The 12,787-nt window shown below is 55.1% G+C and overlaps 2 protein-coding genes across 4 annotated transcripts in view; one reads left to right on the forward strand and one right to left on the reverse strand.

Moving 5' to 3' along the window:
• The window catches only part of PRF1 (perforin 1), a 261,612-nt gene that overhangs the window by 190,024 nt on the left and 58,801 nt on the right, over positions 1 to 12,787 (reverse strand). The gene's annotated exons all lie outside the window — the stretch shown is intronic.
• PALD1 (phosphatase domain containing paladin 1) overlaps positions 1 to 12,787 on the forward strand; it is a 74,190-nt gene that overhangs the window by 25,519 nt on the left and 35,884 nt on the right. For all 3 annotated transcript variants that reach the window (XM_053888555.1, XM_019444431.2, XM_019444430.2), the window contains exon 2: positions 11,544 to 11,757. In XM_053888555.1, coding sequence (XP_053744530.1) covers positions 11,573 to 11,757 — 185 coding nt within the window. In that variant the 5' untranslated portion in view covers positions 11,544 to 11,572. The remainder of the gene's footprint in view (positions 1 to 11,543; positions 11,758 to 12,787) is intronic.

Consider the following 12,787-nt stretch of genomic DNA (forward strand, 5'->3'; position numbering starts at 1 on the left):
GATAATACCTTCTTATTTTCCGGGAGATCTGCTCCTCAGTAAGGCCCCGAGAGGGACACAGAGAGACTCCACGTGGGAGACACTTGCATTCTTTCTCTGCCTTTTTGGAGCAGTGGAGGCCAAGCGTCTGTGTAGAGCGTGGAACAAACAGTTGCTTAGAACTTTCTAAATCTCTGCAGCTGACTCGGGGAAGGTTGCTGCACCACACCGTGTAGCCATCAGCGGTGCCCTAATTGTCTCCTCAGCTGCCCCGTGGGCCTCGGTGGCCAGAGCTGGTATCTTCTATATCCCTTGAACCCCCATACCCCAGCATGGGTTGGGCTCACAGGCTCCCGGTGTTGCTCTGCCTGACTCTTACCAGCAGGGAAACTTGACGTTCTCCTGCAAAAGGGGAAAGAAGTAAGTTCTGTCTTGTTGCCATGTGGCACGTGGTCATTGAGGGTCAAACCTAAAAATAATGGAGTGCATTAGTTAGGATTAGATTTGGCTGCGAGTAATAGGAAAAGCCAAATAACCGTAGTTTACACAAGATGGAAGTTTATTTCTAAGTCCTGTCCAAACCCAGAGCTTTGCGGCCCACGCCTGGGGTGGTGGTTCCACTCCATGGATTCCTTGGGGGACCTTGACCTCCGCCATTCCGAGGCGGCGGCTTCACATGCTCGTGGTTCCAAGATGGCTGCGAAACATCAGTCATCACATCTGTGTTCCAGACAGCGGGATGGAGGAAGGGGGGGAAGGGGGCTCAGAGGCAAGGTTCTGGAACTTGCCATGGGACACTGCCCCTTATGTTCCATTAGCTAGGACTAGTCACGGGTAGCTGCAGGGGAGGCAGGGAGTATCCCCCTGCCCCTCATCTGGTTTGTTTCATACACACGGTGGGGAGGGAGGGAGTGGAGGCATTGTGAGCATTTTGGTCAAACTTGAGGACGTTCACAGGCTGAGAAGCTGGTCCGGCACTTCAGGGACTGATGGTCTCTTCCAGGGAGATTTTCCCAGGGGGGAGTCCGTCCTGTCTTGGGACCAGAAAGCCACATGCCCCAGGGCCAGCAAGAGGGAGAAGAGAAGCCCTCTAGAGGTTAGGAGGTAGCCTAGTGGCAGTGGTCAGAGCAAGGGAGGTGGGCCAGGCTCTCCTGAGGGGGTCAGGGTCTGCCCAGGAAGTGTGGCCTGTGTCTGGGCTGCTGGGGCCTGAGCCAGAGGACAGACTCCCTCACTGGAGGTGGCCCGGAGGCCAGGGGACTCACAGACCTGGGGAAAATACAGAAGGGCTTCAGGTGCTGTGACACAGGGGGACAGGACGTTGCCCCAGGGAGCCCTCTTCTACCCCCTCGAGGACAGGAGGGCCCCAGGACTGCCTTCCTGCCATGACACCCTGTGCTGGTACATTGCTGACATTTGCTACATTTGCTCGTGTGCATTCTCGTCCTCTCTCTCTCTCTCTCAACCATCCAAGAGTGACAGACATCAAGGTGCTTCCCCTCTAGACGCTTCTGCCTGGGTCTCCTAGGAACACAGTATCCACAGTATGATTAACTTCTTTATTCAACATACTATCCATATTCAGATTTTCCCCATTCTGGCCCCCAGAATGTTCCTTATAGCCTTTCCTCCCCTCCCCAGTCTGAGCCCCCACAGAGGCAGAGCTTTCTGTCAGGCAGAGCTGACCCGCATGGGGAGCTTCAGAAGTGGGGGGGCTCCCCAGGCCTGGAGGCAGGCAAGTAGGGGTGCCGGAAAGGACCCTTTTCCTTTCTGAGGGTCCCACATTTCAGAAGCCTCAGGGGCCATGCTGGAGCATGTGGTGACAAGTGCGAAGGTCTTTGCTGGCTGCAGGGCAGGCAGGAACCCCTCCTCTGCCTTCCACCTTTCAGGCGCCGACAGCTTCTCCCCCTCACAGAGGGCAGGTCTTCCTCCCCCCCCCCCCGCCCCACCTGCGGCCTCTCCCAGCTTTGGCACCCCATCTGCAGTGGGACCTGTGGCCCTTGCTGGCCCCCACTTGCCACAGCTTCTCAGCTGGCTGCCCAGTCCCTCTGCCCACGCTGTCCACTCCCGGCTCCAAGCCCACCCCAGCGTGCCGTCTCCGGGTGTGACAGAGGTGACCTCTCCCTTCCAGAACTTGGGCCCTCAGAGGCTCCCTGCTGTTTGCAGGCGGAAGCCCAGAACTCAGGGCCCACCCCACGGGGGCAGTCCACCCGCTGAACATTCCTCCACTCTCTGCTTTTAACTTTTAGATCTTGTTTTCCGTTTAGAAAAAAATAAAAGCAGTTCAAAAGCACACAGTTTAGCAGATAAAGGTCTCCTGTGATCCCGGACCACTGGTGGCTTTATTTTATGTTTTGTTCTCCTAGTTTTCAAGAGGAGGCTGAGGGAAGGAGGCTGTGGAGGGATAGGTTTGGGCGGCCCTCGGAGACGTGAATTGAGGGGCTGGGCCTTGCAGCAGAAGCCAGGCGACTCTGCCTCTACTAAGCAGTGGAGCCTCGGGAAATTCCTGTTGGTGGCCCTGCTTAGCTGCCTTTTCCGTAAAGTGGGGACGCCTGGGTGGCTCAGTCAGTTAAGCATCTGACTTTTGATTTGAGCTCAGGTCACGATCTCAACGGTTCATGAGCTCAAGCCCGTGTCGGGCTCTGTGCTGACAGCATGGAGCCTGCTTGGGATTCTCTCTCTCCCTCTCTCTTTGTCCCTCCCCTGCTCTCTCTCTCTCTCTCTCTCTCTCAAAATAAATAAATAGACTTAAAAAAATAAAGCGGGGGTCAACAACCCCCTGTGTTGCTTCTTTTGAGGTTGTTGACATTAGCGAAGACAGAAAAATCACAGAGACACGAAAAATCCCACCAGGCTGTACGAGGTGGAGTAATTTTCACGGGAACATAGATGGTAATAGGCAGAGGGCAGTGGGGTGGGGTGGGGGACAAAGACACAGCCGAGGAGCATGGTGGGGGGAAAGGGGACGTCCTAGGTGAGGAGCTGTGACCTTTGTCCAACTTTGAAACTATTACAAATAACTATACTTAAAAAAAAAAAAATTCCCAAAGTAATCATGCTCATTGTAGGAAATTGAGAACTGAGGGATAAACAAGAGGAAAATGAATACCTCACCGAGTGCCCCCACTCAGGAATATGCACCATGATGTCTAAGTAAACACCCTTCCTGTCATCTGTGCCCTCTTGTTGCTGAGTGCCACCCTTGTCCCCATCAACGGCGGGCCAGGCAGGGCGGGGAATAAAATAGAGCTGACATGTTCTGTGATCCTGTGTGCAGCTCCTCCCTTGGGCCAGGCAGCTGACGGAGCCAGGAAGGACACGGGATGGCCCCTGCCGGGAACAGCATGCGGTGGAGGGGAATGGAGTGTTCCGTCTCGTGATGCTCATAGTGGGCTCTGGGTGTTGAGAGGCGGAGGTGGGTGTGTAGTCAGGGGGGGCTTCCTGGAGGAGCTGGGCTTTAACATCTAGGGTTGTGTGGAATGTGGGGGGTGGGGGTGAGGAGGGCCGTCCAGGTGAGAGGAGGATTGGGTGGGAGCGGCTTCTCTCTACACCCTCTTGTGGAGGACTGTGACCTGCTTCTTGGTGCCGGGTGCCCACTGCCCTGTGAGGCCTGGAAGCTGCAGGTGCCTTAGGCTGGTCATATGTTCATCTCATAAATACTTCCTGAGCATCTGTCAGGCCCCAGGCACTGTCCTGGTGCTGGGGCCACGATGTGGGTGAGTCAGGCACTGACCCTGCTCGCCGAGGGAGGCTGAGGTGACACCCATAACCCTGTCAATGAGGCAGTTAGGAAATAAAAGGGGCTCGTGGATGGACAGAGGTTGTGCGGGCTGGTGTGGGCAGACAGCATCACCAGGGGCTCGGAGAGGCCTCCCTGAGGAGGGACATCTGAGCCAAGACCTCAGGAAGGGGCAGCCATGTGAACAAGCTGAAGAATGTTCCAAACAGAGGGGTGGTAGGTGTGCAGCCTTCATGAGGAGGAGTGGGCCTGGGGCGGTGGAAGAAGGAGGGGGCTGGGGCCAGTGGCTGGAGCACGGAGGTGAGAACACAGGGTGAGTTGGTCAGAGGGTGGGGCCTCCTCACCAGGGGATGGGTCTGGATGTTGCAGTGTGCCCGGAGGAGAAAACATGACCTGATTTAGGGTTTTTGTTTTTTTTTTTTAATGTTTATTTATTTTTGAGAGAGAGAGAGAGCACGCGAGTGCGCATGAGCCAGGGAGGGGTGGAGAGAGAATCCCAAGCAGGCTTCATGCTGTCAGCACAGAGCCTGATGCGGGGCTCGCTCTCACAAACCATGAGATCATGGCCTGAGCCGAAATCAAGAGTTGGGCGCTGAACCAACTGAGCCCCCCAGGTGCCCTGATCCTTCTGGCTGCTGCATGGAAAATGGATTGTGGGGGCACAGGGAAGGGGACACCGGCTGGGGGCTGCTCTGCTTGGCCCGCTGAGGAGCTGGCGGCCTGGACCTGGTGACGGCAGAGGTTGGAGGAAGCTGGAGGAGGGCCAAACCATTCTTCTATGGGGAGAGTTCCAGAGTGGGCAGAGGACTTGCCTGAGGCCACAGAGCAGGGCTGTCCTGATTCTTGATTACAGCCGGAGGATGCCTCCATAAGCGGCCCACCAGACAGAGGGAAATGGGGAGCTATGACTGAGCTAACTGTGCGTTACCAGGGAGGACACCCCAGCCCTGCTGGAGGATTGCTGAGCCCACGTATTCCTCCAGACCCTTCCTTTTATAGGCTGTGTCTGGGTGAGGCCCCGTCAGGGAGGTTCAGGTCCAGCGGTGGCAGGGAAGGGACGTGGAGAAGGGGGAGAGAGAAGTGCCTTGAGGATGGGCGCCGGGGGGAGCCCCCGCTGCATGTCTGGCTGGCTGGGTGTTGCTTTCTGCATACTTGCCAATTTCATCCTCCTACAACCCAACCGGGGAGGCACAGGAAGGGTCCTCCTGTCCCGTGTTAATAACAGGGGAAACTGACACGCAGAGAAGTGAAGCCACGCCCCCAGAGGCGCTAAGGAGTGGTGGAGATGGGAACCAGCCAGTTTTGGGCCCGTGCTTCACAGAGTCAGAGCCACTGTGTCCCCAGAGGGGTGCCAGGCCATTGGAGAGTCACTTACAGCTTCCGTGAGCCTCCACTTTTCTCTCTGTAAGTGGGAACGCTGACACTGGCTTCCCAGGCGTCCTCGTGCCTGTAGTAGAATTATTTTTACCTGCAGCAGTGCGGGGCTCGACTCTGACGACCCCGAGCTGGCCGAGGGGTGCCCTCCGGCCCGCAGAGCACTGAGACCCAGCAGCACGGTCCAGTAGAAACGTAACATGGGCCACCTGCATCATTCTCAAGAGTTACGTTAAGAATGTGAAAAGAAGCAGGGGCCCCTTGGGTGGCTCAGTCGGTGAAGTGGCCGACTCTTGGTTTCAGCTCAGGTCATGATCTTAGGTCATGAGTTCAAGCTCCACGTTGGGCTCAGCGCTGGACATGGAGCCTACTGGAAAAAAAAAAAAAAAAGAATGTGGAAAGAAATAGATGGACTTAATTAAAAAAAAATTTTTTTTAACGTTTTTATTTATTTTTGAGACAGAGAAAGATGGGGGAGGGTCAGAGGGACACACAGAATCCCTCTGGACACACAGAGAGGGAGACACAGAATCTGAAACAGGCTCCAGGCTCTGTGCTGTCAGCACAGAGCCCGACGCGGGGCTCGAACTCACGGACCGCGAGATCATGACCTGAGCTGAAGTCGGACGCTTAACTGACTGAGCCACCCAGGCGCCCCTTTGTGTTTGTCATTCTAACGTATTTCCCCGATGATGAATGATGCCGGGTGTATATTTCTAGCCTTATTTGGCATCCGTATGTACCTTCAAATCTGTTGCCAATTTTTAAAAAAAAAATTCTTTAATGTTTTTATTTATTCTTGAGAGAGAGAGAAAGAGAGAGAGAGGGAGACACAGAATCCGAAGCAGGCTCCAGGCTCTAAGCTGTCAGCAACAGAGCCCGACGCGGGGCTCGAACTCACGGACCGCGAGATCATGACCTGAGCCGAAGTCGGACACTTAACCGACTGAGCCACCCAGGCGCCCTGCCAATTTTTTTTTTTTTAAGATTTTATTTTTCTGGGTGCCCAACTGGCTCACTCAGTAGAGCATGTGACTCTTGATCTCAGGGTTGTGAGTTCAAGCCCCACATTGGGCATGGAGCCTACTTAAAAAAAATGTTTTATTTTTAAGTAATCTCTACAGCCAACGTGGGGTTTGAACGTACAATCCGGAGATCAAGAGACACATGCTCCACCGACCGAGCTAATCAGGTGCCCCATCTTTTGCCCATTTTTAATTGGATTTCTTGTGAATTTGGTACCAAGTTGTAAGAGTTAGCCCCTCTTTTTTGGGAGGGGACTCAGGGTTAAATGAGATATTCTATGTCAAGTGCTTTGCTCCAGGAGATTGACCCCTTGGCCGTCTTGGGGCCTCCTCTCTACAGTCATGGTTACTAGAGGCTACCTCAGGGGTCTGTTTAGATCTGCCCCCCCCCCGCCCCCACCAAGGCAGGCACAGGCATCACACACTCCTGACCACACACCCTGATTTGACTAGCATAATTACACGTTTGTACACTATCTACTCAATGTTATCTCCCTATGCTCACAGCGGTCTTCCCCTTTGCCTCAGTCTAGAGTCAGTGTGGCCCAGTCAGGGAGCCCTGGAGTGGGGAGGCAGGAGCTCTGGGTTTTAATTCTGTCCTTGTGAGTTGGAGGACATCACTTTCCCGCTCTGGGTCTCCATTTCCTCGTGAGTAGACAGAGAGGGTTGGACTTGTTGACCTCCAGGGGTGTAGCTGGCTCTGAATCTGCTTTTAGGGGCCCGTGGTGACAGTCATTTGTGTTGGCTGCTGTAGTCACATCTTTTCCTAAAGCGGGACTTGAGATTTTGCAAGGGGGTCTGAGGTCCATCCCGGTGGGCAGGGAGGGCAGGAGAAAGGACGGGGCCAGGTGGTGGCTGGGGTCCATAGCTCACATGCAGCTTTCTGCTTCGGTCCCAAGAGCCAAACTGTGCTTTGGAAAAGCCCGCGGGGTTTGCCAAGCCTGAAGGTCACGGCTGCTGCACCAGGATGGGGCAGAAAAGGGGGGGCTTGTGAGCTTTGGATCAGAGATGGGGAAACTGAGACCAGAATAGTGGCGATCCAGTTCTACCAAAAACTGGATGAAAAGAAACAGACTTGGACTCACGGGGTGTTTCAGGCTGTGGCCTTGGGAATCCGCTCTTGAACCTCTCGCCTGTCCTCCCTACTCCAGGATCTAGAGTGGTCATCTGCAGCACCCCCTTGGCTTGAATACCACCATTGACGAGAAGCTCATCATTCCGCAGGCTGGGCACTTATGCTGTAGCATCAGGCGGGTAGTTGATGAGCCAGAGCTCATATTCCAGCTCCTAAAGTTGGATTCTTCCTGGGGAAACAAGGTCACCTCTCTGCCAAGGGTTCCGGACATTGTTTCTTTTTTCTCGAGAATGACTGGGTGTGGAGGCCGGAGGGTGCATGTCTGTGTGGGGGACTTTCTCAAACGCCGTGATAGCTGTAGTCCAGATGTTTCCGTGGCTTCTTTAGCTGGCGGCTGAGGGCTTCTGTGGGAGCAGTGGGTCCCAGAGTCCTCACTCCCTCCGTGGGAAACCATGCATCCCTCCACCTCTCTGGGTAGGCTGTGTCTGGGGTGCTCTGGCAGAGCATGGAGTGGATGAGTGGGGGTCGTACAGATCCAGGAGGGAGGGAGGGGACAGTATGGGCAAGCTCCTGCTCTCAGGGTGAGCTGTGAAGAGGCAGGGAGGCAAAGCAATGAGGAGCCCTTCCCAACGCCACCGCTCACCAAGGGTCGGCCATCCTCCTTTGAAAATGGACAGTGAGGCTGGACCTTACAGGGTTGTTGGGTGGTTGGTTCTTCGTAGATGCTTCGATATGTTAACAAACAGGAGTAAAGGAGAAGGTGAAAGAGTTCCTGGGTTTGGTGGGAAATACTCTTCCCTCAAAATAGGGTTTTCTTCCTTTCTTTCCCTTTCTTCCTCCCTCTTCCTTCCTTCCTTCCTTCCTCCCTCCCTCCCTCCCTCCCTCCCTCCCTCCCTCCCTCCCTCTTTCTTTCTTTCTTTCTTTCTTTCTTTCTTTCTTTCTTTCTTTCTTTCTCCAAGAATCCCTAGCAATCTGGCAAAAACTCACGGACCCCCTTTTCAGACTGTTTTCAAGTGCACAAAATATATGGGATGACAGAGGGAAGTAAGTTGCATTCAGAGAGCTATCAAAATACAAAAAAACAAATTAGTGATATAATAATACAGGTTGCTGGTTGTTATTGTATTAACTAGATCACCTAGTAGGTACATTAAGATTAAATTTTTTTTTTAAATTTTTTTAACGTTTATTTATTTTTGAGACAGAGAGAGACACAGCATGAACGGGGGAGGGGCAGAGAGAGAGGGACACACAGAATCGGAAGCAAGCTCCAGGCTCTGAGCCATCAGCCCAGAGCCCGACGCAGGGCTCGAACTCGCAGACCGCGAGATCGTGACCTGAGCTGAAGTCAGACGCTTAACCGACTGAGCCACCCAGGCGCCCCTAGATTAAATTTTATTTATTTACTTTTTTAGAGAGAGAGTGAGAGAGCACCAGAGGGGCAAAGGCAGAGGGAGAGGGAGAATCTCTGAGCATGGAACCTGACACAGGGCTTGATCCCACGACCCTGGGATCATGACCTGAGCTGAAACCAAGAGTCGGACGCTTAACCAACTGAGCCACTCAGGTGCCCCACTGATGTGTCTTTAAAAAATAAAATTTGGGGGCACCTGGGTGGCTGTGTGATGCAACCTGCCTGTGAGCTCTTTGGCTCCCGTGTCCTGGGCTCTGCAGCACGGTGGGGACGGCCTTCACGTCGATCGAAGGAAGTGCTGGGCTAGTGGAATTCTTAAGAAACCATCCAGGCTCATGGACCACTTCTTTCAGTTTCCCTCACACACCCCACCTTCCCCATTCTCCCCCCAAGCAGAGGTTTGAGCACCCGGGACCCCAGCAACTCACCCTCCCCCTGTGCTCACCGCCACAGTAGGGATGGGACCACCGGGACTGCCGGTCTTGGGAGCCAGATCCACGTGAATCTGGAAGAGACTTTGGGGCCATCCCGTCCCTCACTGTCATTTTACAGATGGGGACGTGGGGAAGTTGCCCGGGGCCCCTCAGCACGTGGCCAGTAGGATGAGGCCCCTGTGCTAGCTAACAAGCCGCACTCCAGGCAGGGTGGGGAGGTTTCAGGGGGAGAGTGTAGAGCGGGAAGCCTGGGGATCCCGGGGCTTCACCCTCCTCTAGACTGTTTGGAAGCAGGTCAACTTTCAAAGGATATTGTCCTTCCTCCACCTCGGACCCTACAGCTGTGCACATATGTCTTCTAGGGCCCCAGCTGGGGCCTGGCGTCGTCCGTGGAGCCCGTGAAAAACAGGGGTGGCTGGGGCTGGAGCCGTGGGAGTGGCGCAGGGTAGGAGGGGTGGGGGGGGTCAGCCACAGCTCAGCACGAAGGGAGCCGGGCCTGGCCGTGGCCGGGCAGCTGTGATCAGCTGCGGCCTCCTGTAGGCCCTTCCCGTGTCCTGTTGCCCGTGCCCTCGTTTGGGACAGCTGCCCATGTTGTTGTTGGAGGAGGCTGTTCCTATCTGTGCCTCCTTGGCCCAGACTGCCCGGCGGGGTCTGGGGAACTTGGGTGAGCTGTGTTGGGGGCCTGCCACAGCAAGTGAAGTGGAGAGAAGTTTCTGGCTCTGGGGCCCACTCGTGCAATCTGAGCAGCCTGTGTTTCTGTTTAGGAACGGAGGCTCATCCCCTCCATTTTTGACAGTGGGGAGGGGGAAGGGGGGGCAGGGAAGGAGACAGAGACAGGGAGGGAGGGAAAAATTGGACCCTGTATGATGGGACTCTCATGAACACAAGGTGTGCGTGTTAACAAGGCTGTCACATGGCTGCTGGGAGTTTTCAAGGATGACAAGGCTGGGCCGGAGGGAGAGAAGCAACCCTTTCCCGACAGGAGAGGGACAGGGACAGTGACAGGTGGTGGTTTGGGAGGGTTGGAGGAGGGGTGGATGAGTCTAGTCATTCTGTCTAGGTGGCTCTGGGGAGGGGCAGCCTGAGTACTCCCCCAGGGCCGGGGGGGAGAGAAGGCACAGTGAGTTCAGCCTCCAGACTGACCCGCTGACCCCTGACTCCGCCATCCCCTTCCTGAGGTGCTACTCCCGGTTTTGAGACGGCGGGCGGGGGGGGGGGGGTTGCACCCTCCTGTCCTGATCCTAGACCATCAGGTCCACCAGGGCCAAGGGCTGCTGGACCCTCGGAGCTCCACGTAGAATTCCCGGCCCCTTGCCTGTCCAGCAGCACTGTGGCTCTCCGACCGGGGCCAGGCCCTCTCACGCCCTCTAGCAGCCCCTCACTGGTCCCCAGCCGCTTCCCCAGCCATTCTCTCACTTGTGTTAAATGGGCCTTAACTTTATTACCCAGTGTTCGGAGGAGAAAAAAACAAAAGAAGACACAAATTAGCCATAATTGCATCACTTGGTGATAACTCCAAATAACATCTTGATGGGTATCTCCCAGATTCTTCTGCTGATACGCTTTCATGAATTAAAATGGGATGGCAGCCGGTCCTTGCCTTGCAGCCCTGTTTCCTAGATGTCTTTCCAAAGCCATCATGATGATGTTTTTAGTGGCCATTTAGCCTTCCGCCTTAGAGATGTCCCGTACTTTACCCAACAAAGCCCCTGTTGTTGGCTGGAGGTTGTTTCCTGTGTCTTTCGCCATCGTAACCAACACTTCTGGGAGCGACCCATCTTCGAAGCCTGGTTTTTGCATACGTCCTTCAGTATTTCTCTGGGAGAGAGCCCCACCAGGGGAATCACTGCATCTAGCAGGTGTCCAGCCTGCCTCATGCAGGGCCGAAGCCTTGGCCGTTGATGGTGGTATTGATGACCGTGATGTCAAGTTCAAGGGCCTGGTGCTCTCACTAAACCCTTGATCTGCTGAAAGCTCATGTTGTCCGGATGTCCCCAGCCTCATTCTGTGATATTCATGCCTAGAGTGTCCTCCTGCACCCTGTTCCCATCCACACCCTTCAAATCCAAGCCTGACTTCCCTCTGTACCTGCTGCCCCCCCCTCCCTCCCCCCCCCCCCCCCCCAGTCTTCCCACTTACCCGTGTCTGGAGGGCCTGGCCCAGTCACTCAGAGCCCTAGGTCCTGACCTGGTGTGGAGGGTTATCCCCTTCCTAACAGTCATGTTTTTGCCAGAGGAGTGTAACTATAAGGGGTCAGGGGCCGTGTGTTTATCTTTTTATGTCCGTCACCCTCCCAAAGCAGCAGCAGAGGGCCAGGCACATAGTAGGCACTCGGCAAACGCGTGGAAGGCAGCACACCTGCCCTCCGTCTCCAACTACAGGGAGAGCTGGCCCTCGCTGGGCCTCAGACTTGGCGTCTATGCAGGGGAGGTACAGGTGGGCCAGGTCCCCTCCTGCTGTGGATTTCCCCACCCCTTCCTCCACCACGTGCCCTCTCATCCCACAGGTGTTGGGGCCTGAGGCTGCCAGCAGACTATGGGTACAACGGCCAGCACAGCCCAGCAGACGGTTTCGGCGGGTGCCCCCCTCGAGGGCCTCCAGGGCGGTGGCCCGATGGACGGTCAGCACTCACCCAGTGTCCACTCCTTCCAGACCACAGGCTTGCACAACAGTAAAGCCAAGTCCATCATCCCCAACAAAGTGGCCCCCGTCGTGATCACGTGAGTGGCGGGGCGAGGGAGAGTGGCCGTGTCCCCAGAAGACATGCCTGGAGGGGTGGTGGCATGTAACACCTAGTCTACAAACTGCCCTCACAGATGAAGACACTGAGACCCAGAGGTTGCGCAGTCGGTCTGGAGTCACACGGCAAGCGAGTGGCTGGGCGGGTCTCTGTCGCATGTCTCTTAGCTCGTGTTACTTCTCCTGTCCACAGGCTTAGAAGCATGGCGAGGGAGGAATGGCTGTGGGGGTGGGGTGGGGACACCCTTTCAAAAGGGGGGACACCCTTTTGAAAATAATTTGTGGCTGAACATTTTCAAAGGGAGTTTATGTACTTAGACGCATAGAATTTAGACTTTTATTTTTCCGCAGCTCGTAATTACGGTTCAAAACTGAGGTTAATACAGGGTGGTTAAAGGGCTATGGCTTGAAAGGCTGGGAGCTGTTGGTCAACTCTCTTAATTAGGTCCTTCAGGCACAGTCCCGGAAGAGGCTGAGGGTTTGTTCCGGCACTACATTTTGAGACCTCTGGATACACTGCATGCATCCAGAGGAAGAGGGCCAAGAAGGGGGCTCTGCAACCCTGCCTGCCCTGTGGGGTCACTGAAGGAGGGGGTGCTGTGAACCAGAGGCCCGGGGGCAGAAGAGGCATTGGGTCTGTCTCCTGGTGAATCAGGAAGCCTTATCTTACATGGACTCTGCCTCTGGGCCCCTCCAGGATGCAGGAAGTAGGACATGATGAGCTGAGAGTGAATTGTGTTCCACACACAGAAGCTGGGCAGAGACCCAGCAGATGGGACTTTCTGTGTAAGGAAACCCGAGGGGTGGGAATGATAAATCCGGCCTGCTGGCTTTGGGGCCTGACAGGAAGATTGTCATAATCCATTGCTGTGCTCATGATCAGGGGAAAAGAAGAGATGTTACATACAAGAGACTCGACGTGTATTCTCTCTATCAGAGGTGACATATCTAGGTTTGGCCCCTGAGGGGCGGTATAGGAGACGCACATCCTGGGCCTTGCTCTGTGCCCTG

Source organism: Panthera pardus, unplaced genomic scaffold, assembly GCF_024362965.1.
Source record: "Panthera pardus isolate Hobbes unplaced genomic scaffold, ASM2436296v1 HiC_scaffold_22, whole genome shotgun sequence".
Classification (NCBI taxonomy): Eukaryota; Metazoa; Chordata; class Mammalia; order Carnivora; family Felidae; genus Panthera; species Panthera pardus.